This window comes from Pseudomassariella vexata, assembly GCF_002105095.1.
Source record: "Pseudomassariella vexata strain CBS 129021 chromosome Unknown BCR38scaffold_12, whole genome shotgun sequence".
NCBI classification, from domain to species: Eukaryota; Fungi; Ascomycota; class Sordariomycetes; order Amphisphaeriales; family Pseudomassariaceae; genus Pseudomassariella; species Pseudomassariella vexata.
The window spans coordinates 962,449-989,880 of NW_024467967.1; the positions used below are offsets into that span (position 1 = coordinate 962,449).

At 50.9% G+C, this 27,432-nt stretch overlaps 7 protein-coding genes and 1 non-coding gene across 8 annotated transcripts; 5 read left to right on the top strand and 3 right to left on the bottom strand.

The window, feature by feature from the left end:
- Window positions 1–464: 464 nt before the first annotated feature.
- BCR38DRAFT_55360 (origin recognition complex subunit 3 N-terminus-domain-containing protein) lies at window positions 465–3,010 on the bottom strand. Its single transcript, XM_040865468.1, has 6 exons — window positions 2,885–3,010; window positions 2,606–2,833; window positions 2,248–2,556; window positions 2,058–2,197; window positions 1,732–2,005; window positions 465–1,682 (listed from the first exon to the last, which is right to left on the bottom strand). Exons 1-6 carry the CDS (start codon window positions 2,930–2,932, stop codon window positions 546–548), a joined length of 2,136 nt encoding a protein of 711 aa, XP_040712610.1. The 5' UTR covers window positions 2,933–3,010; the 3' UTR covers window positions 465–545.
- Window positions 3,011–3,080: 70 nt separating this feature from the next.
- Window positions 3,081–5,728, top strand: BCR38DRAFT_444175 (uncharacterized protein). The gene has a single exon (XM_040860921.1). The coding sequence runs from the start codon at window positions 3,170–3,172 to the stop codon at window positions 5,558–5,560; it is 2,391 nt and encodes a 796-aa protein (XP_040712611.1). The 5' UTR covers window positions 3,081–3,169; the 3' UTR covers window positions 5,561–5,728.
- Window positions 5,729–7,422: 1,694 nt separating this feature from the next.
- Window positions 7,423–8,442, bottom strand: BCR38DRAFT_350070 (uncharacterized protein; the record flags this gene model as incomplete). The annotated part of the gene is made up of 1 exon (XM_040856539.1): window positions 7,423–8,442. One exon carries the CDS (start codon window positions 8,440–8,442, stop codon window positions 7,423–7,425), a length of 1,020 nt encoding a protein of 339 aa, XP_040712612.1.
- Window positions 8,443–9,241: 799 nt separating this feature from the next.
- Window positions 9,242–9,349, top strand: BCR38DRAFT_t279. The gene has a single exon. It is a non-coding gene; the product is annotated as a tRNA-Ile (tRNA).
- Window positions 9,350–9,701: 352 nt separating this feature from the next.
- Window positions 9,702–12,929, bottom strand: BCR38DRAFT_444181 (nucleolar protein 14). Its single transcript, XM_040860922.1, has 3 exons — window positions 12,556–12,929; window positions 12,089–12,502; window positions 9,702–11,960 (listed from the first exon to the last, which is right to left on the bottom strand). The coding sequence occupies exons 1-3, from the start codon at window positions 12,838–12,840 to the stop codon at window positions 9,942–9,944; spliced, it is 2,718 nt and encodes a 905-aa protein (XP_040712613.1). The 5' UTR covers window positions 12,841–12,929; the 3' UTR covers window positions 9,702–9,941.
- Window positions 12,930–13,154: 225 nt separating this feature from the next.
- On the top strand, window positions 13,155–14,228 carry BCR38DRAFT_350615 (uncharacterized protein; the record flags this gene model as incomplete). Its single annotated transcript, XM_040856581.1, has 2 exons — window positions 13,155–13,521; window positions 13,582–14,228. The coding sequence occupies 2 exons, from the start codon at window positions 13,155–13,157 to the stop codon at window positions 14,226–14,228; spliced, it is 1,014 nt and encodes a 337-aa protein (XP_040712614.1).
- Window positions 14,229–19,498: 5,270 nt separating this feature from the next.
- On the top strand, window positions 19,499–22,003 carry BCR38DRAFT_350602 (uncharacterized protein; the record flags this gene model as incomplete). Its single annotated transcript, XM_040856580.1, has 2 exons — window positions 19,499–19,962; window positions 20,026–22,003. The coding sequence occupies 2 exons, from the start codon at window positions 19,499–19,501 to the stop codon at window positions 22,001–22,003; spliced, it is 2,442 nt and encodes an 813-aa protein (XP_040712615.1).
- A 1,371-nt stretch (window positions 22,004–23,374) lies between these two features.
- On the top strand, window positions 23,375–27,385 carry BCR38DRAFT_398339 (glycosyl hydrolase family 38 domain-containing protein). The gene is made up of 2 exons (XM_040857688.1): window positions 23,375–25,522; window positions 25,570–27,385. The coding sequence occupies exons 1-2, from the start codon at window positions 23,618–23,620 to the stop codon at window positions 26,914–26,916; spliced, it is 3,252 nt and encodes a 1,083-aa protein (XP_040712616.1). The 5' UTR covers window positions 23,375–23,617; the 3' UTR covers window positions 26,917–27,385.
- The last annotated feature ends 47 nt before the right edge of the window (window positions 27,386–27,432 follow it).

The following is a 27,432-nucleotide window of genomic DNA, read 5'->3' on the forward strand; positions in this document are numbered from 1 at the left end:
GGGTCATATGTGTGAGGCATTGTGATGCACGTGTAAGTGTGTGTGCTTGGATTCCAAGTGCTTGAGTGGTTTGTTTCTTTATTCGTGGGATCCGTAGGTGGTGGAAGTGGAGGGACCGAACTAGGGGAAAAGCCTCGAAAATGATGGGCGGTGCGATGGCCTTCTTTTAGGTGCCCGGGATCTTTGGCGATATTTGTTTCTTTGTCCCGCCTGCTCGACACTATGGTGTCAATGGAGCCGAAAAGTCGGTCGGCTTCTTTGTTTGGGTGTGCTGTTGGCTTAGACTTGACTTTTTGTCTGCACCATCGAAGTCCCTTTCACAACCTTGCCAAAAAAGCGAAAAAGACAAGAAACCTCGTGCTTATAAGAAGAATCAAAGAATGAGATCAGGACGCATCGGGTAGATCAATGTGGGCGGCTTCTTAGTTTTTGACTTGTCTCGTCTTACTGTCACAATGACTTCCACGCTTTGCCTCCACAATCACCACACAACAAAGTGAATCACCTGACTGTCCGCCAATAAAGCGGAATCATACTAAACAACCTCAAAGCCCCTTCCAGGCGAGCTTAGCAATGTGGTCGGCCTTTTTCCGACTCTGCTTGACAAAGCCCATCGCCCTCATCTCCGACAGGGCACGATAGAACAGAACGAGCGCTGTTCGGTCGTCCAGGCCCTTCTCGCTCTCCTCTCCAACCGTGGCATAATAGGCAGCCCAAAGATCTGCGACATTTATGAGCGAGCCAGTCTCGAGATACAGTTGGTAGATAATGGCAGTGGAAGGGAGCGTCGGCGTAATCTGGTCCTCTTTCGTCTTGCAACATGAGCAGCCTAAGTAGTCATGTGGTCGTGACAGTGCCCTTTCGACGACTGCTCGAGGCCGAGGAACAAATACGTCTTTGTACGGCACCTTGGAATCGTATAGCCAAACCTCGTGTAGATAGAGTTCCTCAGGTTTGTTGCTTTGTAATATGGTCTTCAGGTGCTCAACCAAGCGGTCCATCAAAACAGTGAAAGCTCGGTCCTCCTGAGTAAGTGCTGCGGCATCATGACTGAGCTGCACCTTCTGGGCGACCACCGTGGTTCGAAGGACTCTGTTTTGGCCGCTGTACTTGCTTCGCAGGGTGTTGCCGTTCTCTCCGGCTACATCCTGCAGAGTTTTGATATCTTTGAGTATGTCGGACAGTGCTGTTACAGTCTCTTTGCTTTCTTCGGCCCATGCTGCAAGACCCATGATCTCATCGCCATCTTTTATGGCTTCCAAAGCCTGTTCCAAGAATGGTACGGCCTCGGAAGGTTGCATTCTTTGGACCGAGTCCAAGAAATCTGAGTTGTGGCCCGAAACATCAATCCCATTAGTGAGAGCATCGAGGTACAGCTGAGTGAAACCAGAAGTTGGCGTTTTGCTGGCCATGAAGATCTTGATTATGCGTAGGATATCGATGACCCATTTACGAGACCACTTGAGCTCTTCTCGCAAGTGAGTTATGAGGTACTCGTCATTATCTATCAGTAACCTCACCTGATCGACTGCTCCACTTTGCAGCAAAGCCTCGATAGAGCTTCGGAAAGATGGAAGGCACCTGAGCGCCTCCAAGTGATCATTCTGGACCAGTTCGTTTCCCAGCTCAGCGGAGAGTAGGACGCTCAAAGGATTGGCGTAGAAATGGCACATGTATGCATACTGATGACAGTTAGATCCCAGTAAAAAGGATTAGTACTACGTAACTTACTCTCAATGAGCTCACAAACACGGGTATCCCAGAAACTTGATCTCGTTGACGCTCCAAAAGACTTTGAAGAAGCGTTGGACCGAGCCGTAATGGTGCCTCTGTATGCGCAACTGCAGTTTTGAAAATCCTCTCAACGATTGACGCAGATTGTTCCACATCGAACTGGTCTCCGTAGAGAAGCTGGCAGGTAGATTTCAGTAGTCGTGCTTGGAACAACTCTACTGACGTCGCTATTCCAAACAGCAGTGTGAACGGGATGCGATCAAGCCAAGAGCTGGTAAATTGGGGTTTAGCATGGTCAGACACAACCAGTGACATCGACTCACCTGAATAATTGTATGAGGTCTGAAAGCAACCCGCTCTCAAATGCCTCGCTGTCCTGGAAAGCAACAATGATGTGACGTCGAGGATTGACCTTCAAGTAAGCATGAAGGGCTTCAAGGTCGTAGTTCAGGTATTTACGGCCCTGTAATGTTGGTCACCATGTAAATCTAATCGGCATTTGACTGCACTTACATCCTTGCCCGTTGAGACTTCAATGTCATCGTCTTCTTCAGATATTCTGGTGGCGATGTCATGTATGATCTTCTTCAGCGTCGCCTTGAGATTTGATGCATCGCCAGAACGTACTATGACGACCTTTGCTTCACTTTTCTGTTGAAGATATTCGGACAGCTGCTCAAAAAGGAGATCCTGAGATGCGATGTTGGCGCCAGTGATGATAAAGGCAGTTGGTATCTTCCCACCGACACCATGAGTCGGAGCATCTTGTACGAAAGCAGTCACGTCCTTCAGCGTAGACTGATTTGCTTCTCTGAGCACATGCTAGATGGCCGTGAGTTGGGATCAGCCGAGGGATGTGTCGCGGACTTACATGAATTCTTGTGTCAATGTGAGACCAGGACTCCTCAAACAACTTCTGCCGCAATCTTGCGTGTTCCTCGTTTTCTGCCTCGTTGAAAAGTGGCGGAAATAGGGGAGGTAATGAAGCTATTTGCGCAGCATTTGGCGGCTCCTTGCCATGTTTCTTAGACACTCTCCTACGCTTGATGGATCTAGCTGGCTCATCCGTATCCTCTGACGGGTCAAAGATGTAGGCGGCCTAACTGGATATTAGTCGCCGGTCATTCAATGATGTTGATGTTCTACTGACTTGGTGTTCCTTATCAGCAAATGCCTCACTTAAGGTTTCGTCGGCCATTGCACTTTAGTCGGGATTGAGTGTGAAACTAGAACGCTTCCTTCATTGATGTTCTTCAATGGTTCGGACGCGCTGTCGTGGTCGGTACAAGTGGTCAAATAGCGGACCGCCCACCCTGTGGAAACGCGCTAAAATTTCCGGGAGTGATGTCAGGTAGTACCAAGTAAAGTCGTCTAAAAACTTTTAGAGAACCTCAGAATGCCAGTACCTTAGTCGGCCAATACCTTTCAATTCCTCATGCCTCCTTCGAAATCCCTTCTGCTCGAGATAGGGTCCCGCGACTTCATTTGCCGATCCTGTATTTCTAGCCTACGGAGGACAGCGCTGCCGCGAAGGTGGGAGATTCGACGCGCATCGCAAACGGCGCAAGCAACACAAGCAGCTGCACCACCTCGGTCGAAACCTCAACCCGTCGATGACGCCGAACGACTAAGAACGCTGAAGGCCTTAGGGCTCCTGAAGGAACAGGACAAAGATGTGACAGTCAACTACTTTGATCAGGGAAAAGACGGGAAACTGCGGCGACTGCGGGGCGAGGAAGAATTCGCCGATGTGCTGAATGGAGGTGATTTCGAACAGGACCTGAAGGCCATGGAGGAGAGCTTTGGGCACGCCACCAAGTTCTTCGACTCGGTCAAGGTGCAAGATGAGGAGGAAGGAATTGACAAACCGAGGCGGAAACCAGGCGTCCGGGAAAGCGAGGTGGATACCGAAGCAGATCTAATGGATGATATACTTGACGAGGACGAAGAATATTCATCGGCCCTGCCCAGCATTTCAAACAAAGAAGTCAGACCGAAACTGAAACCTACCATCGCTGAACTGAACCAGCGCCTACAAGCTGCTGCTAGACGTCTCGCCAGCGGAAAGAAGATCCGGGAGCAGACGGTGAGGGATGTTTGGAGCAGTTACAGTCGTGCCCGAAGGGAACTTGCCCACACATGGCATTCGGTTCCTACGGCTGTTTGGGATCTTCTCTGGAATTTGCTGGCCGTAGACAAGCCGTTTAACACCAACCGCATGCATCACATTTTGATACTTTCCAGGGACCTGGGCGCGGCCGGCTACAAGCTCGACGACGGGCAACAGTTGCTAGCCATCGAGGCTATGTTTCTGGATGGCCGGGCAAAGGAGGCTATTGAGAGTCACAGGAAATCTGTCACGACGCTGGGCGCTAAGCCCGAGACTTTCTTGGAGTACTGGCAACTAGGGTTACGCATGTACTGTCTTACTGCCGATTTGGAGAGGGCCGAGCGCGTTCTCAACAAACTTCTCGATTCGCCCTATCCTACTGACCCACGAGTAATGCTGGCCTTCATTCGAGTGCTAGCGGCCAAAACCCCAGGCACGGATGAGAAAGCATACAAAGCATACCGACGCCTTCGGGAACTTCTAGGAGACTCTATGGTCATCGAGGACTATGATGAGATTATAACCTACTTTCTTGTCGCAAATCGCACGGAACAAGCCCTGTGGATTTTTGTCGAGATGATGACGCGTGGTTCTATCGTTTTACGCAAAAGGGACAAGCTTCCGCCATCCGTAGCAAACCCCTTCTTCTTTGGCAAATGGATCAAGAGGCTGGTGTTAAGTGGTGATACCAATGGCGCCTATAACGTTTTGGTCCTGATGAAGCAGAAGGGGATCTCGCCCAGGCCCATGCAGATCAACCCGTTGATTGGTTCATTGCTCCGTACAGGGACTGCGGATAATGTAGCGAGGGCGGAGGATATAGCCTGGGCCATGATCAATCACCGAATCCAATTCGTAAAACGCAGAGAGCGAGAATATTCGGATCCGGTGGAGTATATCAGATTCCACTTAGTCGGCGATGGATGGGCGAAAGCCAACCTGGAAACATTCTCGTTGCTCGCGGAGAATTACAGGGAGCGGGGAATTCACGTTAAGATGGAGGAACTATGGGAAGCGTTCAGGGGAGCCGCACTTGCACCGGACGCCTTCTTGCTAAACCAGCTGCTCATGTCTTACCTGCAAGCCGGACAGGGCACCAACGTGGCCAGGATGTGCCGAAACTTAACCACCGAATACAAAATCGAGCCTGACCCGTGGACTTTCATGACGCTTTGGCAAGCACTGCCCATCAACCGCCAACACCGGGTCCGCGAGTCTGAACTCCCAGGGGAGCTTGTCAAAAGTCGGCAGTTGTTTGCGGAGATGGTGGCCTACGCTCCGGCCTTCCAGGAGGAGGGCATGTCCATCGACCTCGCCAAGAAGATCCTGCACACTTTCCGCCTCATCGGGGACAAGATCGGCATGCTGGTGGCGTACCGTGCCATACGGCAAGTATTCAAACTGAAGAACGCGGAGCCCATGGTATTAGAGATGGTGTACGGGGCTATGGACATAGAGAAGAGCGCGCGCACGCACAAGGGCCGGCAGAGGCTGACACTGTCCGCTCACCGCATAGAGCACTACCTGAGCCACCGACTGCAGGAACTGATCAAGGTTGGCGAGGTCCCGGCGGCTGACGACCTGCCGCCACAGGTCAAGACGGAAGAGATGAGCAACTTTTTGGAATTGCATCTCGAATCGGAGATCGCGAATATCCCGGACGTGGAGGAGCTGTTTAAGCAGGCGGCCCAGGCGATGGGCGTGTATCACCCCTGAAGACCAAGTCGCAGCTCAACATGACAAAAAGTAGACGCTGCTCGGATGTAAAATGTAAAAAGATATCCTATAGATGCTTGATGATGAGAATAGTTTATTGACGTGGAATATCATGACAGAAGAGGGTACGCTGATATCCAATAACGCTCCGTACAGCCTATATTTCCGCTACTAAAACATAACACTTCTTAAAGGTACACTAAATTAATTAAATTACATATAAATCGCGGTAAGGATTGAAGTACACTAATATAGTTAGAATTAGACGTTTTACTGATTAATAACTTCATCTATTGTAGAGAACAGACGATGGTGTTTAACTACGTTCATGGATCATTTTATTCTTTGAAACATACTTCTTACCTAAAACTTCTGAACTTCATAACTTTCAAACTATTAAATATAACAGTATAATTATTATAAAGTGGGCGAGGCTGTTATATACGGTGGTTATCCGTAGCGCGATCGCCTTCGGGGCGACTGCGTGGCATACTATAAGTGAGGAACCGGCAGGGCCAGCTAAGAGCCTGATGGGGATACAGAACGAGTGCCTCCGGGTAGTCTGTGGCGCCCACAAAGCGACGCCGGTTCGCCATCTGGAAGCAGAAGCAGCAATCCCGCCACTAGACCTCTATCTTAGTGCCCGGGCTGCTAAGTTTGAAGAACGGCTACGGCTTAGCGGGAAGAGAAATCTGCTTCGCAGCGCGAGCGCTAAAGCGTCACATATACTCCGGCAGGATAGGCCGGCGAAGAGGAAGCAGGCGTCGCAGCTACTCCGACCGGCAGGGTACACTATGGAGAAGGAGGCCCGGGGCTCCGAGTGGATGAGTGAGGAAAAGGAGGTCCCGGCTGCCCTCCTCGGCCACTGGAGGAAGAGATGGCTCACCGGAGCAGAGCATCACGATCGCCAGCGACGCGCTATCGCTGAGGAACCGGAGGGCCCTTCGATGCAGATACCAAAAGGGGGCAGGTATTTCGGCCTGAACCGACTGGAGGCGTCTACGCTGTGCCAGATCAGGACGGAAAAAATAGGACTAGCAGCCTTCTTATTCAAGACAGGGGCTTTTGGCGTGTACTGGCCGCTATGCCGCTGTGGCGACGCCCCTGAGACGGCAGAGCACGTAATCCTCTTTTGCGGGCTGTTGGAAGGACCGAGGGAACGATTACGGGCCGCCATCGCACCACGGCCACTATACTCTCGCAGAGACCTCGCAACGGCAACAGGAGAACCAGTAGTTAGTGGGACTATTGTAAGGTGGCTGCTAGGGACGGGTCGGACAGCTTCAAGGCCCAGATAGCATCGATCTTCTCAGGGGGGACTTTGTTGGTAGGTTGAGAACCAACGTAGTATGGTAGTGGACGTAACGCAGTCGCCAATAGGGCGAACCGACGACGCAGCGTATGTATTTAGTCCAGCCATTAGGGCACGGTTTGACATACGGGAGTACTAGTAGAGGTACCGGGGGCTTCGAGCCTACGGCGTATTTAATAATAATAATAATAATATTATAAAGTTATAGCTTCAGCAATTATCTATTACAGCATATCATACTATGTAGAAAGGCACGAAGCAGGCAGGCACGCATTATAGTATTTAGGGACCCCCTCAAGGCCCATTAGTCCCTCACGCACCTTCATAGTACCAACACAGCCCCTAATACCTGGATTCCGACACGCTACTGTTAAATCTAGTGAGATTTGGTAAGTTTTGGTGAGAAAATGGGACCCGTACGCAGACTTATTGAGGGTCACTGTATCAATTGGCATGGATCACATCGGGTATTATTAGCCGGGGGCCTCTTCTCTTATTAATGAAGCAAAATCAAGGCCATGCTACTGGCAATGTTCATCATGTACGAAGATCAATCATGGTCCTCCTCCGTCAACCCAGGACACCCATCCATCTCCTCATCCGGATACGTGTACTTGCACCAAAAGCAATACCGATACTCCTTTCTTAAGTATTCCACCAACCTTCTCAGCTGCTCATCCGGCTCCAGCGCACTAAACTCGTCCAGGTCCGGATCCTCCTCCTCGAGGTCCTCAACGGGGAGGTAGGCTGTCTTGGTCTTCCCAAGCGCCTGCTTATCATCCTCGTCTTCATTGTCGTCCTCGTATGTCGGCAGTCGCGACAGGCTCTGTTGCAGATCGTAGCGCATCCTGCGGTCTCGCTCGGCTTCTTCGCGTTTGCGGACTAGACCACGCCAGAGGACGTTGATGCTTTTTAGAGGTTTCGTGGACAGGGTTCTCTTGTTCTGCTTCTCTTTCGTGCCGCCCACTCCTGCCTCTTCCTCGTTATTACCAACAGTAGTAGCGGCAGTATTGAGAGCAGTCCTCCTCTCCGTATCCCTTTCCTCCTCCATCTGCACCGCCGTCTTCTGCGCCGCATAAACCAACCTCTCGCACCTCTCCCGTTCCCTCCCCTTCCTAACCCTGTCCCTAAACTCCCCCGCATCCACAACCTTGACCTTCTTCCACGCCAACCCCTCCTTTTCCACCTCCTCATCCAACCGCCTCTTCCGCTCCAAATCCAGCCCAATTCCGCCCCGGTCCTCCTTCAGACTGGGTTTGATGGGCTCGGCCCGCGCGCCGGCGTTATCCTCCGCCCCTAGCGGCTTCCCCGCTACGAACCCCATCTTCTTCATCATGGAGAGGCCCTTGGACTTCTTGGCTGCGGTTTCCAAAAGAGAAGTGGAGAGAGCTTGTTCCCGCGCTGCTGCTTCTTCAGCTTCGAGCTCTGCTTTGGGCTTGGGCCGGCCTCGGACCTCGGCTTCCCGCTTGAGGCGCTGTTTGCGCTGCAGAGAGGTCTCTGGGAGGGAGGCCGTTCGGATGTTGCTGAAGTCCATGGACATGTAGTCTTCTTCATCTTCAGAGCCGGCCATGGTAGGCGTTTGTGTGTAGAGGATTAACCGGAATTAAGTTTGAGGTCCTCAATGAAGAAGAGATGGTCCAGAGTATTTGATGTACTCAATGCGTAAAGTGTGGTCTGAATTGAAGTGGAAAATCCGCAGGTACCGTGCGGCTTCACAACTAGTTTCGTCCAGGTGTGCGCAAATCCTCCGTAGATGGCAGCCGCCTTAACGATAACAGTTGCCAGAGAACAGAGTACCGAGATTTGCCTGGCTTCTTCGCCTCAATTCAATTGCCTCGCTGTGCAACTTCCAAAGCTATATTGATGACCTGTCTGGTCTTGTCCAGTATTGGTAGGGACACAGTTGGCACCTGGTAAATTTGTCCTGGTAGCATGTGAATCGTCACAAAGCCCAGTTCATGGAAATGTTGCCTGGAGGTCTCCTTGAGTCCAGTACCGATAATAAAAATGAAGTTGAAACAGTATTTTCACTTTTCTGTGTGTTCAATAAGAGAACACAGTGCTTGAATTCGAGATGCACCCATGAAAACCAGCAGATAATCAGGTCCACAATCCACCTCCACAACCGCAGCAACATTCACTCAATTTCAGCCTCAAAGTGGTCCCTGGCAAACGTCTGAGCCTACAGCTAATTCCTCACCCCAGGTGTCTCTCTAAAGACCTTCGGCAGATTCTCGGATGCTGTCAATGAAGGGTATTGATGTCCAATAAAACCAAACTTGACTAACCCGATCTACCTAAGGAACAAATTCCTGTGACGCGTATGTTATTGTCACAGCCTGTGAAATCAAAAATCAAAGGCTAACATACATTTCTTAGAGTGGTTAGCGTGCCAGTCTTATACTCTTTGGTCCTATGTGATTAAATTGTATGCAGAGGCATCTGGAAGTCGCGGGTTCAAGTCCCGCCAGGAATAGATCAATATTCATTTTTACCTTTTTCATCTAGGATGCCTGTAACATTCTACTGAGTTTGTGCGACCCTTTGTACAATTTCTTTTGTTTTTGCGCTATTGGGATGACTCGCTGTACGTGTGCTCTAATACTGCTTTCTGAGGCATACAGCTGAAGATATCCTGTTATACGTGGCCTTCTATGGACTCCCATTACGTTTTTGGGCACACCTCTGTGCTATGTCTTTGCATGTTCGCCCCTTGGTATCGCTTGAGCAGGGTCATGACCTGAGAAGCACGTGAGAAGAATGCCTCTCTGCCTGCATCTAGGGCAGTGTGTTACCAATATTTGCCCTCTCTCGGCGAACTTTCTAGAACATACGCAAAGGGGCTGCTTTGGACCAAGGATCTGAGAGCTCATGTTGGGTAAAGATGAGAAATAACATCAGTCACCCGTTATACACACCGACATATCTATAAAGACATATCCCATCGACAATCCATTTTGCATCACCTTTTCCATTGCCCGGTTGCCCTTTATCCTAGGTCAAACCTTTGGCCAAGCCATGCCGCCATCATATACGCAATCGTCTGTCTCTTAATATACACAAATCACCTCACCTCTTCGAAGCCCGCTTCCTCTGCGCCTTCTCCCTCTCGTATGCGTTTGACTCACGGCCCTCCTCGCCCTGGATCTCCGCCACGAGTCTCTTGTACTTCTTCTCATAGGCCGCATCCTTCGCCTTCTTGACCCGCAGCTTTTCCCTCGACACAAAGGCGGCATCCTTCCTCAACTCGCGCATTGCGCCCTTGCGCTCCTTCCTGTGCTCAGCGCGCAGCTTGGCAGCCTCAGCACGTTCGCGATCAGGATCGTAATGCTTGTTGGGATCGTAGGAGTCTTCAAACTTGGGATAGTTCGCCCTGATTGCCAGGGGTTTGTGGTGGTGTAGTTCCAGGGGTCTGCGAGCTAGTTGTGCTAGATTGAGCATGCGATCCATTTTCGCTTTTGATTTGATGATGTGCGTGTTCAGGGCTTCTGGCAGCTCGGATCTGCAACTCGGGATGGCAAGGTGCGCAAGGATGTTGGAGAAGGGTTGGAACGTCTCTAGAAAAGATGTCTTTCCAGTCCACGTATCTGCTGCGACATCTAGAATTTCCATCATAGAATGGAATACTGCAACCCTTGCTGACAGAGCCTCTTTCTCCGTGAAGGCCGATTTAACACAGTCAAGACAGGACAATTTCCTCACCTCCACAGAGCGCGCCCTGCGAATGCGCATCTCTGTAGGAGGGCTGTGTAGAGGGAACCAGCCGAGCCCTGTCTTGAGCTGCTTGGGTGCCAAGGAGTATAACGTATAGAGGCAGAAGTTCGTTATCTCCGGGACATATCGCTTGGAAACACGCTGGTACTGCAAGATCAGAATCGCAAGGTAAGCCCCTTTCGCGTACTCCTGTATGCTGAATGGCACTTTTTGGCCCAGGTAGCGCGCGCTCAAAAGCGTGGCAGGAGTAGCGACTTGGTGGAAATGATCAGACGTTGGAAATATCGTCCCGACCGCCGTCAATACAATAATATCGCCTAGAGTTGGGGCAAGGGGTCGGGTTTTTCCGAAGTCCTCGAGCTGGCATATGAATTCTTCTGCCACTTGAATCGGGTAGGTTTTCGCCAGAGAATGAATGTGGCGGATCAGGCTCTCAATCACTGAAAATGGTGGAAGGGTGGGGAATGAGCATAAGTAGGGTAGGTGTTGAATAAGGACCCTGGAAAATTGTGCGATCTTGGTCGCATGGGCACTGTCGAGACGCGGGTGATACACAGCTCGAATTTTCTGCACCATAGTTGGTAGCTTCTCCAGAGTTATCTTGTTGCATTCCAAGATGCCCAAGAGCTCTTCCTGCGTTTCAGGACACGGAAACATGGATGGTAGTCCTTCTGGGTCGTCTGCGATGTTCGTGGCCTGAGCAGAACTATCGAGTGTTAGACCCTTGGTGAATTCATTGTCGTCATCCTCCACAACTCCATCAACGTCGTCAGAATCGTCATCTTCATCCGAGGATCCGTCGTCTTCATCTTCAACAGCCGAGACGTCAGATCCACTGGCCACCAAATCGTCTTCGACCATGAAGTCATCCTCGTCGTCGAAGCCTAGTTCTTGGGCAGTCGGCCGTATCTTGATTTTTCCGAGACCAAACCCATCGTCTTCATCATTTTCAGTAAATTTGATGGGTCCATTGACGGGTTCATCTTCCGCTTCCGCATCATCGTCCTCGCTCTCGCTGTCGCTCTCTGCCTGGCCCTGCATTCGCCTAATGCGCTTCTCCTCCAGCTCTTTTAGTCTCGCTGACGCCTCCTCAGCCTGCTCTTCTGCTGTCTTCATCCGTTCTGTGGGCTGTGCTCTTTTGTCTTGAGCTAATTGTCTTACTCGCAAGTCGTAGGCACGGTCAAGTTGCTCCCTTTCAGCGGTGGTAGCAGCTTCTTGGTCCTCAAGAGAGGTAGGTTTCTTTTCCATCCCTCTGTTGAGAAGTAACATGTGTAAATCCGGCAGCTCCTTGTCCAATTCCTCCCGAAGGTCTTCGTCGGCATCTTTAGCTGCTTGTCGCTCATACTTGTAGAACTTGGACTTCGCAATAACTTCCTGATACAAGGTTAGTAGTCACAATTTGAAAAGTGCTCTTTTGTTCCTAGGAAGTACAACTCCAAAGTCAAGAATGCCTCGTCGAGTTCGCCTGGACCGTATTGAAGATAGCTCCAGGAAATACTCACTTTCATGACCTCCTGTTTTGACTTCTTTCGTTCGGGTTGGCCATCCTCGGCATCTGCATCGTCATCAGGGAATGCAACCTCTGTAAGAGCCTTGCGCTTTAAATATGCTTTGTGTCCTTCGTCGTCAGAATCTCCAGCGGAGCCTTCGTCCATTTCATCATAGTCGTCAACCAAGGATGGGCCATCCAACGACAATGATTTCCCCATATGGGTAAGACCGAAGCCGACATTGGATTCGTCGTCTTCCAGATCGAACATGCCAGACCTTTTGTGGTTGGCCATTTTCTCGCGCGCAAATCGTTCTAACATCTTGTCTTCGGGCGCCATGGTGGGATCGTTCTCGCCAAAACGTCTATCGCGTATCCCGCCAACCTTTTGTCTCCTTTGCATCTCAACCAGAAGAGTTTGTCGGCGCTGCAATGTCACAATTAGCCTCGCTCTCACTCCGTCTTGACCTAACGACGTACCTGTTCTTCGCCAGCACCTCTTGCGTCGGTCGGCCGACCCTGTATCTTCTTGGACGCATTTCCCATATCGGGACGGTTGCTGGTAACCTGGAACTTGGGACCGCGAACATTGTGTTTCAAATCGAATGGGTTGAATTGTTCCCTAATTTCCTCTAGCTTCTCGAGTCGCTTGTTATTCTTCGCTCGCTCTGGTTGAGATTTTCGCTGCTTCTTGGATTTCTGGGGGCCAATGAGACCTTGCTCGTGTAACGAGGCCTTCAGCCTCTTGAGCTGCGAGCCGGCCATATTAAATGCGAAATGTCAAAGAAAATAGGCCAAGTTCGTGATCGTGGCGGAGAGTTTTGTCAATGTTCTTCTGTTGGAGTTGAAAAAAGTTGACCAGGGCCTTCCTTATCTTATCGCGCCTTGCCGCCCTGCTGCAGAACCCAGCTCCACCTTATTCATAGGCTTGGATCCGTTCGATGACAGTGGCGGTTGACAATCATCTTCTCTAAAAGTTGATCACGATCATATACTTGCAACTCTGCAATCTTCTAGGATCAGGTTCTGGTGTGGTCACAGCCTAAACCAACTAACGTAAAACATGCGGTAACGACAAGATGAGTGTCCTCTCCTTTCTTCGCGATGAGCGCGTGGTTTTTGCCAGCCTCGGTCTTGCGACCCTGAGCTTCATTGGCACGATGCGAATGATCCTGGAATATTACCGCGACGAAGCCGAGATCAAGCCAGTTCAGCCCAAGACTCAGTACATTACGCAAGACACAGAGGACGCCCTGGAAATCTCGACTTTGCAGACTTTGCTGGGACACTATAGCTTCTCCATCCGGGACACTGCTCTGAAGATTGCAGCTGGGCGTGCAGTGAACGACTCGTCCGTGATTGATTACCTTCTCTGGGGGATCACCCGCGAAGACTACGAGGAGCGCATGAAATGTCTCAGAACTCTGGTCTTTGCTGTTGAAGATAGTATGGGCTCCCTCAAAGTACGCGACCTGTTGAGGAAATATGCTAAACACGTTGTAGAAGAATCGGCTCAAGATCCGCTTGTTGTCATCAATACCCCCAAAGGCTATTCCGCACTGGTCAGGTCGTTAGAACTTAGCCTCGATGATTTTGAACACGAAAAGCTCGACGATCCTCTGTACGACGAGTACTACCTGCGCGACATCGGAGAACGACGCTGCATCATGTTGGTCTGCCAGCTCATTTACAAGTACGGTCCAGATAAACTTGTCCAGGCCAAATTCGTTGCAAAATGGCTCGCAAAGCAGAAGTGGGGCGATACGGATGAAGAGCGGCGCAAGAATTTCACGCATTACGTCGAGCGGAAGAAGAACAGGATCAGCGACATCTGCACCCGCTTGCAAGCCTCAAAGGCTGGCCGCAAGGCACTTAGACAAGCCAAGCTGTTGGGAAGGGGCAGTCATCGCCCGCGTGAACGATCTAGAAACCGCATCAAAGTTATCTTGGAAATAAGTATGGCCAACGAGGACGAAAATGGTGAGATCCAGCACGAAAGCTTCCAGACTGAGCTGGTGCCTAGAGTGGTCGAGCAAAGCGCAGAGGAACAACGACGGCGTCGGCGACACAGAGAGGCTATTGTTCTGAACGATGGTACACACTCCTTGGGAAGAGGCGATATTATCGAACGGGAGCATGACACAAATAGCTGAAGTTCTGTAACGCTTGCTAGGAGCCCGTCCACACACTTCTTCGTGTAGGATCCAGTTCACGATAACCTCCTCTTGCTCTGGGGTCAACTTTTGTTGCCTGGAGGCCGCGTCGCGATGCGAATTACCGTGACGAATACGGTAGGACAGTGTAGTCCCCTTGATACCGTACCGATGAGCTGCTACGGCCTGGGAAGAGCCCTGACGGACAAGCTCTTTAGCGCGTTCGATTCGCTGCTCAAAATCGTCCAGACTATTCTCCACTGGATTAGCCATTTTGTACGTAGATAGGGAGCAATTGCGAGGTAAATTGAGAGACGTCGTGTTGTTGAGGCGTAGAAATTCCCTGCAAAATGGGGGTGCATGCAAAAAGGTGGTCAATGCGGTTAGAGACTTTATCTTTAGTTAAATTCAGATCTTTGGGGTATTGCTAGCGGCTAGCACTGGAAAGATACTTGCGTATATAGCAGATAAGGGAGACTTACTACAACCCCCACCCCCTCCCCCCGGCCTTTCAGCTTGTGTACGAAGTAGATGAAGGGTAGTTAAAACAAAGGTGGGCATGTGCTTACTAAGGGACCCCATACTGCCGGCCGTGAAACCTGAGCACGAAGAGGGAAACGCCGACACCATCAAATAATCTCAGTTCAGGATCTGGTTCATCACGTTCATCACGACCATGCATCATGACCTTCTCTGTTTTCGCCGTCACGCTCACCTCTTTGGCATACTCTGCATCCTCCAACCAGATCATTCGAGATTCCAACATTAGCACCGAGGTCTTCATGTTGCCAGGGTCGTCCTGGTCAAACTAAACCAAGAAAGTGTCTTTCGTGGTGCCTTTGCCATCGTAGATGAGTTTTCTGGACCTCTCTAGAATCGGCGGCTGTCTTGGATTCGGCTTGTTGAGACATACTTCTGACAACTTGGAGTTGATCAAAGCTTTGTTTAGGACAAGAAACAAGAAAGAATGCATGGATAATTTGTAAATTCCAGTGCCTCAAGAAATTTAACCTCGATGCCGGCTCGGAGCTATAGAGACTAATATATGAGATCTCAATATATTTAGGAAACAAAGACACGCGTCTTGTAAGCGGCTATCAGAGGACGGGATTGCCTTTCATTGGCTACCAAGCCCTGTCCGTGTACGGATGTGGATTTCACTTGCTAACTACCAGGTGGGTGGGTCCTTGCATTTGTCGCCTCTTTACAGAGACTATAATATTTAGGAGGTAAGAATGGAATTGTATCTCATTGGCTAACAAGCCCGACGTTATGAATAGGCAGATATGGATTTTACTGGCTAATACCGAGGTGGGTGGGTCCTTGCCTTTGTTACTTCAGCTATACATAGTACATATCACTAATTCATCATGCTCAGCCAATTGAGTACGCCTTTCCGCAGTCGAGTGGAGCACAAGATAATTAGCTCCCACAATGCTTCGGCCCGGGTCATGGCCTCTGGACAATGTCGATTCCACTGCATTTGTTTTCTCCTTGAAGCTTATGATCGTGGAACCTCACGGATACCTTAGTGGAGGTGATATAAACTACGACTCCTCAATTTGAGGAACTTCAAGACGGCCGGTCGAAGCCATCAGGCAGGCAGCATTGAGAATCTCAAACACCAGTTAAACTTGTCGGCTGAGGAAGGAAAATGCGACAGTGAATATGCGGGCATTCTTGTCCCCTCATGCCCAATGCCCTACTCACTTGCATGAGATTGATACATAGCGTATCTGCAGAGATGTCTGGGAAGAGGAAAGACATATAAGTGTTATTGTAAGGTGGCTGCTAGGGACGGGTCGGACAGCTTCAAGGCCCAGATAGCATCGATCTTCTCAGGGGGGACTTTGGTAGGTTGAGAATCAACGTAGTATGGTAGTGAACGCAACGCAGTCGCCAATAGGGCGAACCGACGACGCAGCGTATGTATTTAGTCCAGCCATTAGGGCACGGTTTGACATACGGGAGTACTAGTAGAGGTACCGGGGGCTTCGAGCCTACGGCGTATTTAATAATAATAATAACATATAAGTTTAGTCGGTATTCCGTCATGGACGGGCGAAAAACAGACACAAGCCCCGATCGGACACACTCTACAAATCCGCAGTCATGTTCCTGTCCCGGCCTCGCCTCCAGCTTTGAGAGCTCACTCGCTCGAGGCACCATCAGCATGGGGCCATACTCCAGATCCGAGCATCGGACGAAGACCAAGATCCGGATCTGGATCAGAACAGTGCGTCCTACACCGCTTATTGATGATTTGCTGGAGAAGTCGTAGCCGCATAGACGTGAGAGACGGTTCGCCTCGGCCGCCACTTCAAAACTTGTGCTGTTCGTGGATGCGCCCTATTCGGAGAGATAGACCGGCATTGTCCATATAGTTTTTTTTTTGAATACGCCGCTGAATTGCCTCCTCGCGCATATGCTGATAGGCTTGTCGGTATATAGTCACAATACGTCGATCCTGTGGAGCCCATCTTGGATCGAAAGCACGTTTCCCGTGACTATGAGACGTCGTAACCCAGATCTGGTAAATTTCTACACGCGGACTGTGACATCTGGCTAGCATACTTAATACCGTATTTGCCTTGGCAGTACAGAGACAAGTATTCACCCCCAGAAACGGGATGAAGAGGGGAATCGCTATTTTCAGCGCTGTGGGCACTTCTCCGCCCTGAGACAATTCTGTGGAAGCTTGGATCGCTCGAGCTGGTACAATGCTTGATGCTTATGAACCGATACCTCCATGGCACCCAAAATCAATAGAAGACATGGGTGACGGAGGATTTGACCAGGCAAATCGCCCAGACTATGTGTTGCGATCTGTGCGAGACGTCTTCAGCCAAGGACTCTTGCAACGACAGGCAGTTGAAACAACAGGTTTGGACTAGCTTTGTTTCCTAAACCGGCCGGTAGGCTTCATGGTAGACAGGAGCGAGCCAAGTGTTGCCCTGAAGTTGCAGAACCTTCAACAGATTGTCGGCAGGACGTCCCAAGCAGAACGATATTTGCTTCATCTTGCTTCATCTTCGGTAGGCAAGCCCGATTTCACTGTTCCTCTTTGACCCAAGGTTTAATCAGAAAAGTAGAGAAAACAAACTGAACTTTGCTCTTTCTTATTACATTAATCCTTGGCCTTGCTAATGCCGGTGTCTCAACTCTTTTCACTCCCGAATCTTGCTGTGCAGGCCCATGCTCGCACGGTTCTACTCGATGAAATCCCACACGATAATAGTTCAGGCAACAACCAAACCTCCCAGCCTAAGCGATCAGCTTCTCAGAGAATGTGCCGGAATGTGGGAAGGTAACATTGTTGATTATCGAGACACTTGATATAGATGAGTAAATGGGTCTCCCGTTGTGGTGGTATCAAATCTACTAGCTGCACATCGAGGGGGGCCGGCTTTCTGGCGGCCATGGTCGGATCGGACCTGTTCAATGAGTTGGTGTCGCAATCTTCGCGCAATGTCATGTCTCCGCGAGCATGAGCGCTTGCGTGCATATGTTCCATAGTGCACCCGGAAGATTGAACGCTCTCAACGAGGATCCTGGGGACGCAATACACCAAGCAATATACCAGGCCAGATGCCAATGGGAATGTACCGCTCGAGGAGGGAACTTCTGGCTTCTTTGACAATATTTTCTAGGATGTGGGCATCGGTTTTGAAAGCTTCTATTTGGCACAGAGGATATCATTGGGGGACAACGTTAAGTGCTGCAGATATTTTACATCTCGGCTAATCCATAGAGTGAGAGTTCAGAGCATAAAGGGTTCTAATACAAAATACAAAAGAATTAAATGAGGATATACTTCGTAGTAAACAACAGGATCTCAGTTAGGTTGAATTGGTTAGCGCCAAGACCATAATCTAGGATTACCCTAGGAGGCATGGTGGCCCCGCTTGCTGCTAGGGCAAACATTCGTGGGCCGTGGACACGAATATGCGCACTGACGTAATGAAGGGAGCCTCGAAGCCTCTAACCGCTTCGGGGATTTTTGCTACAGATTTTAGAGTCATAGAAATGAATGCTAGTGCTGGAATTGGGACATCTTCCGAGCAGCCTTTCGATGGACTTCGGCCAGCACTCCGAGACCTTACGCCGAAGGGCTTCCAGTTGATCGATATTTGCTACCGGTGTTGATGTTCGTTGCTAGAGTAAATAAATAATTCTGGGGCTGTGCACTAGGGGGCACTGCGCTAGTGTGCTGCAACCCCGTCAACATGCAAGGTCAGTCGCCGCCAATAGAAGACCTTCTTCGTACAGATTGTCATCTGTTGTTGCAGTCGCTCCCCGAAAGCCACAGTTGTGTAATTTCCATATGTACAAGACGACCACTTGGTGACATAGCATTCGTCCATATCAAAGGACAAACCCACCGGCTCTATGTTCAGCAACTGTGTAAACATTGGGTTGGCGTTTAACGGCTTCCAGGTGCTGAAACCCCAGAGTTGCGCTGCAGGACGGATTTCACTGAACAAGCCCTGCAGATTGGATAGAACATGTCATCATGTTTACTCTCGATACAAAATAATACGAGAGGGGTTTCCCATAACAGAAACAACATTTCAGAATTCCTGAGACACTCTTTCTTTTACCATCGATGTGATACATTTCGAATTGCCCCTTTGGCATAAAAACACCACTAACGCTTTGGCTGAAGTACTGCCACAGTACTTAATCCCAAGCTCACAACCCCGGCAAGGCATCCATCCAGACAGCGCCGTTAACCATTATCCCATTCATAGGTTGCATCGAAGCAAAGTTCGTGGAATATTTTTACACTGTCACCATTGAGCACTCAGGAGTATTGCCCTTGACCTGGTTCGCAATTTATGCATCCATTGCTGCAATTTCTTGACACGCAAACACAAGAAACCTTCGCTCCTTCCCATCAGTCTTGTTGGCCTTTCCAGTCCTAACAACTCCTTCATCGACCAATCCATTTCATACTCACAGGTATTCAACATTGCCATACCTTGTCACACTCTCTCGGACTCAAGGGATCGGCCCTGATCCGAAGACCAAAGTCGCTCTTAGTTAAAACTCTCCGGTCGTCCCTTCAAGGAAATGTCTCCTTTCCTGTCGCGTAGACAGGTCTGGTTTCATTAGTAACTGCAGAATATTTGACGGAAAGCGGGCAATAGCGCGAACGTGTACCACGCGAACTACGGGTTTTTCGGGGTCCGTTGTCGCGACCACTTTTTGGGTTGGCGCAAGTGGATTGGATGAAAACAAATCGGCCGCAAAAATAGAAGCTGCACACCATGTCTCCAACCGCAACGCCTCTGCAACAAAGGCAGCCGAAACAACTTGTTAGGTCTAAAAACCCCGGCACCGGTGGCATTGGCTCAGCATCGACGCCCAACCTCAACTCGCTCTACACGGCACATTCCCGACTAACTCCCAGCGCTGGGGCCCTTGCGCGCAAAGCTTCCTACGCAGCATTGACACCTGGCTCGCTGGCCGCCATTCCCGATGACAGCGAAAGCTACGCCCATAGTGTGCTGAACGAGAGTCCAACATCGCCGCGCAGAATGGCGCCCTTGACGCCGGGGAGAGGAGGCGCGGGTGACGATTTCGCTCTTGGCGACACTGTCGACGTGCCCGGCAATATGTACGGCACCATCCGATTTGTTGGTTCGGTGGGCGGGAGGAAGGGCACATTTGCTGGCGTCGAGCTGCACTCGGATTTCGCAGGACGTGGCAAGAATAGCGGCGACGTTGACGGGTAAGCCAAGCAAGATCCGCCTCGTCGAATCCGCCATCCCTTACTTACTTCCATCTTCTGCAGCGTATCTTATTTCACGACTCATACGCCCGGCGCCGGCATCTTTGTGCCCGTCTCGAAGCTTTTCAAGCGTGCTTCTTCATCTGCAGGTGCTTCAAGTGCGTTGAAGATTGCCAGCCAAAATACCACCAACTTCACCCCTCCGACCCCATCAATACCACAGTTCAGTAAATCCATGGGCCCAGGCAGAGCGACGAGTCCCGCCGGAAAGCGACCTAGAGTATCACTGCCGCGACCCGAATCGCCTGTACGCCGACTCCAGCTAAACCCTGCTACACGACCGACCATCGCAACTCCAGCTACGAAGGGACCGCCTCGCTATGGAAGTCCTTCTCTCAATAACAAATTCGCACAAAGCGTGCGTGGCACTGCTGGCGATCCCAATAAATTGGGATCCAGAATAGACCGGAAGCCTAGCGTAGCTCCTAGAAGCGCATCTGCACTTGGACCGATGAACTTCGACGACGATGAGCCGATGCCGCTTGTAAACCACACGCAGACGAATGGAAGTATTGGGTCTATCGCGAGCTTGAAGATGCGTCCAGCCTCGCGTGCTGCCCATGCAAATGAGGAGGAAATCGAACGGCTTAAAACACAGCTCGAGGATCGAGACCGGCAACTGAAGGAACAAGCTTCAGCCCTTGCTGAGATGGAAAGCAGCGTGACCGAGCTGACTTCGCTTATGGAGCATTCAGATATGGGACGACAACGCTCCGACAGCCACCCCGACAAGGACACTTCACAACTTCGAGCGATGCTAAGAGAGAAGAACGAAAAGATCGCTATGCTCACTGCAGAGTTCGATGCCCATCGAGCCGACTTCCGCAGTACTATTGATACATTAGAGATGGCCAGTACTGAGACGCAGCGAGTTTATGATGCCAGGATTCGGGAACTCGAACAGGAGATTCATGATTACCAAGATCGGGCCGACGATGTGGACAGTGTGGCGCGCCAGCTGAAACAACTAGAAGAGCTGGTCCAAGAGCTCGAGGAAGGCTTGGAGGACGCTCGACGGGGTGAAGCTGAGGCGCGCGGCGAGGTTGAGTTCTTGCGAGGTGAAGTCGAGAGAACCCGATCGGAGCTGAGAAGGGAGCGGGAGAAGGCTTCGGCTTCCGCGAACGGAACTGCTAATGGAGGGGATGTTTCGAAGGAGCTGGAGAAGAAAGAGGATGAGATTAGGGGTCTCAAAGCTATCATTCACTCTCTTAGCAGAGACTCCCTTCCGGGCACCGACTCCCCAGACAGGACACCAACGCAACTACAGCGCAATCTGTCTTTCACCAAATCCAGGCCTGAATCGATTGAGACTCGCATGGCTAGAGAGAAGCTTGAGAGGGAAGTCCACGAGCTTCGGGCCCTGGTTGACAACAAAAACTCCCGGGAGGAGGAATTGGAGCGAGAGGTCGAGGCCCTGCGCCGAGGAAGCGCTACTTCGGCTCAGCGCATCAGCTCTCTGACCATAGGCAGCACCGGCGATCGGTCATCATACCGTGACTCCAAGGGAACGGTCATCCTTGCGCGTGAGCCTCGATCGCCCGAACATAAGCGCGTGGCCACCCTGGATACCATGCCTGAGAGCGATGCTTATTCCTCCGTCACCGAGAGTAGCACACTCTGGTGCGAGATTTGCGAGACCGGAGGCCACGATATCCTCACTTGTACAAACATGTTTGGAGACCAGAAGAAGAGCAGTTCGCTGCCAGCCGTGACTAGCCCAGATCCCGCTCCGGAGGTTAGCACGAACCTCAATGTGCCTGGTGGTGACGACGACGACTTTATCCCTCGTCCTCTAACACCGGTCAAGCCTACTCCGGCGAGTGTGCCGGCGCCAACGAACGTCAAAATTTTGCCCAACCCAACCGACTCCGGGCCGTTGGCAGGAAAGGACAGCGGTGTCATCGATCCAGAGAAGTGGTGTGCGCTGTGCGAGCGCGACGGCCACGAAAGCATCGACTGCCCTTTGGAGGACGCATTCTAATATCTAATCCGCACAATTACTGCCATGGATTCACGAGGTAATGGAAGACTACATGCCGTTATTAGAGCATTGCCATGAGACGGGGCGTGAGGATAGCGCCAAGAACACCAAACCACCTGCATTTGTTGCCTGTTCTATTTGCCTACTTGACACGACAACAACCAACCTTTTTGCTTCTGAGCGATGATACCACTCGACTTTCGACCTTTTCTACTTTCGAAGTATATAATTAAGCCACGCCACGCTTTTTTTTTGGGTTGGAGGGAGGGGCAGCTCAGGAGGGGGCGTCCTTCTTCCGGTCATTGTATGCACACCGGCAGATGGGATGGTGTTGGCGAGGGTTGAGGATAGGGCGCGCACTAGGAAGTAATGTTATGTCACTGAGAGGTGGATGATGAGAACTGCATGCGGGGAGAGAGGCCACCGGCGAGGTCCGCGTGAATGAATACAGTAGTAGAATCAATCAATGCATGATTACCCATCAACGAGGTTCTTGAAGTTCAACTTCGAATTTGCCTATGGGTTACATATAAGCCGTGCGCGTGTTTTCCTTCTTCGGTAAGTAGACTGAGCACGTGTCTAGCGACGGAGATGCTTTGGGATATATGCGCTGCTAATCCCTTCATATCAGACTAATGACAATGTACACATACTCAAGGACTTCTCGACTCACAGAACAATTCAACATGAAAGGGTTCTTCGCAGAAGTTTAATGACTGTACGCTAGCTATTGGCTCCTTCCCTTTTCGCGCCTTCCTTTCAAATTGATTGCTATGATCAAGAGGCGTGCCATAATTGAAACTTAGGATGATAGTTTATAAGCCGTGCTTTCCCCAAAGTAAAGCTCGCAACTGCTCAGTTGTGTCATGCCCCCATTTGACGTTTCTCTGGGTTATATTCACCTGGCTACATGGACGTCACTTTCGTCGTCTGCCGTTGGCTGTATTTAATCTCACCGTCTTCAAATCTTTCGTTTCGACCCGTGAACCCTCTCCTCATTTCCGTATCTTCAACTCGTCAACCCTCATTCTTCTGGATATCAACCCTTTCGTTACTAAACCTTGACCTACGCCCCGACACCTTTCATCCACAGCCGATGAACTTGACCGCGTGCCTATCAAAATACCGTTCCTCTGCCATCTTCTAGCACGTCCAGCTGCCCCGGTTCCAAAATGTGGTAAGTTATTGGCATGTTTTCTGGACTATTTGACGAATTCTGTACACTCTTCCCGGCCTCATTTTCCCCATTCTCCTAGTAACGTCACACTGCCATCACAGGCCTAGCGCTCCCCGCAGTGCACTGCTGCAGGTCCCCCGCATGCTGCGTTTCGATTGCTTGGCAGCCCCGAGCTCCCCCAGCTGACGTGCACCCCTTCATACTTATTATCTCAGAGCTGCACCTTATGACCTTTCCATCGTCATACGATACTATCTTTACCCTCTTCTCGACCCCAATTGATTGGTTTGGCTGAGTCGAGTCCAACACCTCAACATTGATTTTGCATGGCAAGCTGATCAAAGCCTCATTTCAACAGCGACCACCACAGCGACTTGACCGTGGCGGACAACATCCTGAAAACGATCCTCCAACAAGCACCCACACTGCAAGACATCATGGGCGGCGAAAGAACGGAACCGAAGAGCGCCTCAGCCAGCGCGGCGATAGCAAGCTATCCGGCGCAGGCACCGGGTCCCGTCGGCAAGCGAATCAGCAAGCTCTACAAGGACAGGATCAACCAATTCTACTCTAGAGGACAATGGGAAAATCAGAACCTACTTGCCATGATGTACGAGGGTGTCGCATCTGGCCCGTCCGATGTAAAACTCTGGTCCTGGGCCGCGCCTGGCCTCTCCCGACCAAGTTTCGAAGATGCCATGAAGGGACAGTATTCACCGGCCAAAGTCGGTGATGCTTTCGGTCCTTCTTGGTCGACCCATTGGTTCAAAGTCACTCTCAAGGTCCCGTCTGAGTTGTGCGACAAGGAGCACCTGGAGCTCCAATGGGACGCCAACAACGAGGGCATGGTCTGGACTGAGGATGGAAAGCCGCTTCAAGGTTTGACGGGCAACGGTGAGCGTGTCGAGTGGATCCTGCCGAACTCTTTCCGTGACGGCAAAGAGCACACCATCTACATTGAGATGGCATGCAACGGCATGTTTGGCAATGCCCCTGGTGGTGACAGTATCCAACCCCCCGACCCCAACAGACACTTCCAGCTGATCAAAGCCGACATCTGTGCCGTCAATATGGACGCTCGTCAGCTTTGGATCGATACTTGGATCATTGGCGATGCCGCCAGAGAGTTTCCCGAGGACTCTTGGCAGCAACACAAGGCTCTCAATGTCGTCACCAAGATCATTGACAACTACCGGCTGGGCGACAAGGAATCCATCAAGGAGTGCCGCAAGATCGCGCGCGACTACATCGGATCCAACGTTGACTCGTCCAAGGTTTATGATAGCGACACCGAACCTCAAGTCTACGGTATTGGGCATTGTCATATCGACACCTGCTGGCTGTGGCCGTGGGCAGAGACCAAACGCAAGGTTGCACGCTCATGGTCGAATCAGTGTGACCTAATGGAGCGCTACCCGGAGCTGAATTTTGCTTGCTCGCAGGCTCAGCAGTACAAGTGGCTCAAGCAGTACTACCCCTATGTCTTCGATCGTGTCAAGCGGAAGGTCAAGGATGGCCAATTCCACCCTATTGGTGGCAGCTGGGTTGAACACGACACCAACATGCCAAGTGGAGAATCGCTGGTCCGTCAGTTCCTGTACGGTCAGCGCTTCTTCGAGAGCCATTTTGGCGAACGTTGTCAGACTTTTTGGCTTCCCGACACTTTTGGATACTCCAGCCAACTCCCTCAATTGTGCCGCTTGGCCGGCATGACTCGATTCCTCACCCAGAAGCTCAGCTGGAACAACATCAACAACTTTCCCCATACCACGTTCAACTGGGTGTCCTTGGATGGTAGCCAGGTCATATGCCATATGCCACCAGCCGAGACTTATACGGCTGAGGCTCACTTTGGCGATGTCAAGCGGAGTATGTCCCAGCACAAGTCCATGGATCAGGATCACACGTCACTGCTTGTCTTCGGCAAGGGAGACGGCGGAGGTGGCCCCACATGGCAGCACATCGAAAAGCTGCGTCGCTGCCGTGGCATCAGTGATGAGGTCGGCTTGCTGCCTCGTATTCACATGGGTAGTACCGTTGACCAGTTCTTTGATAAGCTCGAGGAAAAGGCTTCCACTCTGGTCACATGGTACGGCGAGCTCTACTTCGAGCTCCATCGCGGAACCTACACCACCCAGGCCAAGAATAAGTCCAATAACCGACGATCCGAGGTCATGATGAAGGATCTTGAGTTGCTTGCTACGATTGCATCGTTAAAACATAAGTCCTATAAGTATCCTAAACAGCAGTTCGACAAGATGTGGGAGGCAATTCTCCTTTGCCAATTCCACGACTGTCTGCCTGGAAGTTCCATTGAGATGTGTTACGATGATTCGGACGAGGTAAGACAAATCCGACCACGCGGAGAACTTGAGCTAATTACCCGCAGCTTTACGCGGAGATCACCAAGATTGGCCAGCTTATCTTCAAAGAGATCTGCGAGCTGCTCGGAGTCCCGGAGATGAAGCCTGCTTCCCTTGGTGACGCCGTGGCTTTGAACACGTTACCTTGGCACCGAAAGGAGGTGGTCGACGTTTCTGACACCGAGCACGGAGTTGCCTGCGGCAGTGGACCGATGCTTAGCGTTCGGACCCTCAAGGCGGGCAACAAGAGGCCCGTCACCGTTAACGAGGTCAGCAAGGGCGTTTTCGTCATGAAGAATGACCAGCTGTCCGTCAAGGTTGAAAATGGCTGCGTGACTTCCCTCATTGACCGCAAGACCAACCGAGAAGTGATTGCGAAGGGCGGCAAGGCAAATCAGTTCGTTATTTTCGACGATAAGCCTTTGTATTGGCAAGCCTGGGATGTCGAGGTGTACCATTTGGACACTCGTAAGGAGCTTGTCAGTGGTCAGACCAAGATCCTCGAGGATAAGGAGCACCGTGTCAGCGTGGTGACCGAGACGAAGATCAGCAATCTCAGTACTATCAAGACAACATTGAGTTTATCTGCGGCTTTCGAAGGTCAACAATCATTCGTTGAAGCCACCAGCATGGTCGATTGGCACGAGACGATGAAGTTCCTCAAGGTCGAGTTCCCTGTCGAAGTCAGAAACAACGAGGCATCGTACGAGACTCAGTACGGTATTGTCAAGCGACCGACCCACTACAACACCACATGGGACATGGCCAAGTTTGAGGTTTGTTGTCACAAGTTTGCCGATCTGTCTGAGTATGGCTATGGGGTATCCATCCTCAATGACAGCAAATACGGCTTCGCCACCTGTGGCAACTTGATGCGCTTGTCGCTGCTGCGATCACCCAAGGCCCCCGATGCACATGCAGACATGGGCAAGCATAAGATTCGTTGGGCTATTCTCCCTCATCAGGGCAGCCTGGGTGCTACCACAGTCCGTGCAGGCCACAACTTCAACAACCCTTTGAAGGTCATGTCTGCACCGTCATGCATAGACGTCAGGACTATGATGTCTGAGCATCCTGTCAAACTCACTGGCGACTCTAGCCTCATTCTCGACTGCGTCAAGCGTGGGGAGGATGACGAGGATGTCTCGTTGGGAGAGCTGCCCCGACGTAAGGGTCAGAGCGTCATCATCCGCATCTATGACAGCCTGGGTGGACATAACCAGGGCACAATCAAGAGCATGTGGGATGTCAAGAAGGTTTGGAAGACCAACGTCCTCGAGGATGATGATGAGGAGATTGCGTTGGATAAGGACGGCAGTTTCCTGATCAGCCTCAGGCCATTTGAGGTCGCTACCTACAGATTGCAGCTGTGAAGGGGGGGAGAAGGTGTGAAGTAGAGTTAAGAGCCTCGGAGTGAGGGTCTGGGTGCTCATTGGAGTGCAAGAACGAAGTAATGAATGAATGGGGCGGCCTGAAGCGAGCACATGGATACGGCGCCGAAGCATGAACTTATTGAAGCTTGGAACTCCGTATACATATCGTGGTCTCTCTTCTCAGTAGCCAAGATTGGGAAATTGTATCATATGATGAAGCAGCACTGGATTGAGCAGCGTGATGAGATAGCGAAGGACTTGATTGTTTGCTCTGAGGACGCGGTGTCGATCAAGGATAACGATGAACTGTGATGATTCAATCCATGTTCTTATGCATTGTACCTCATGATCTAGCCAGGAGACGAAATGCCCAATTCGTATCAACTAACGTACGTCAGAGTAACGTTACATCAAATATTATGTTCCATGACAACGGGAGTCGAACGGTCGAACTGCCATAGAATCTGATTGAAGGGTAGGTAGAGTGGTGTCGAGTCTCCGGATGTAAATCGGTGA

Excerpts from the sequence above, each read along its gene's own strand:
- BCR38DRAFT_444181 (XM_040860922.1), bottom strand. The coding sequence starts at position 12,840 with ATGGCCGGCTCGCAGCTCAAGAGGCTGAAGGCCTCGTTACACGAGCAA. Across the intron at positions 12,503-12,555 it reads GAGGTGCTGGCGAAGAACAG|CGCCGACAAACTCTTCTGGT; the intron begins GTACGTCGTTAG and ends GTGACATTGCAG. Across the intron at positions 11,961-12,088 it reads CAAAACAGGAGGTCATGAAA|GAAGTTATTGCGAAGTCCAA; the intron begins GTGAGTATTTCC and ends ACCTTGTATCAG.
- BCR38DRAFT_55360 (XM_040865468.1), bottom strand. The coding sequence starts at position 2,932 with ATGGCCGACGAAACCTTAAGTGAGGCATTTGCTGATAAGGAACACCAA. Across the intron at positions 2,834-2,884 it reads TTGCTGATAAGGAACACCAA|GCCGCCTACATCTTTGACCC; the intron begins GTCAGTAGAACA and ends ATATCCAGTTAG. Across the intron at positions 2,557-2,605 it reads ACATTGACACAAGAATTCAT|CATGTGCTCAGAGAAGCAAA; the intron begins GTAAGTCCGCGA and ends ACGGCCATCTAG.
- BCR38DRAFT_444175 (XM_040860921.1), top strand. The coding sequence starts at position 3,170 with ATGCCTCCTTCGAAATCCCTTCTGCTCGAGATAGGGTCCCGCGACTTC.
- BCR38DRAFT_398339 (XM_040857688.1), top strand. The coding sequence starts at position 23,618 with ATGGGCGGCGAAAGAACGGAACCGAAGAGCGCCTCAGCCAGCGCGGCG. Across the intron at positions 25,523-25,569 it reads GTTACGATGATTCGGACGAG|CTTTACGCGGAGATCACCAA; the intron begins GTAAGACAAATC and ends AATTACCCGCAG.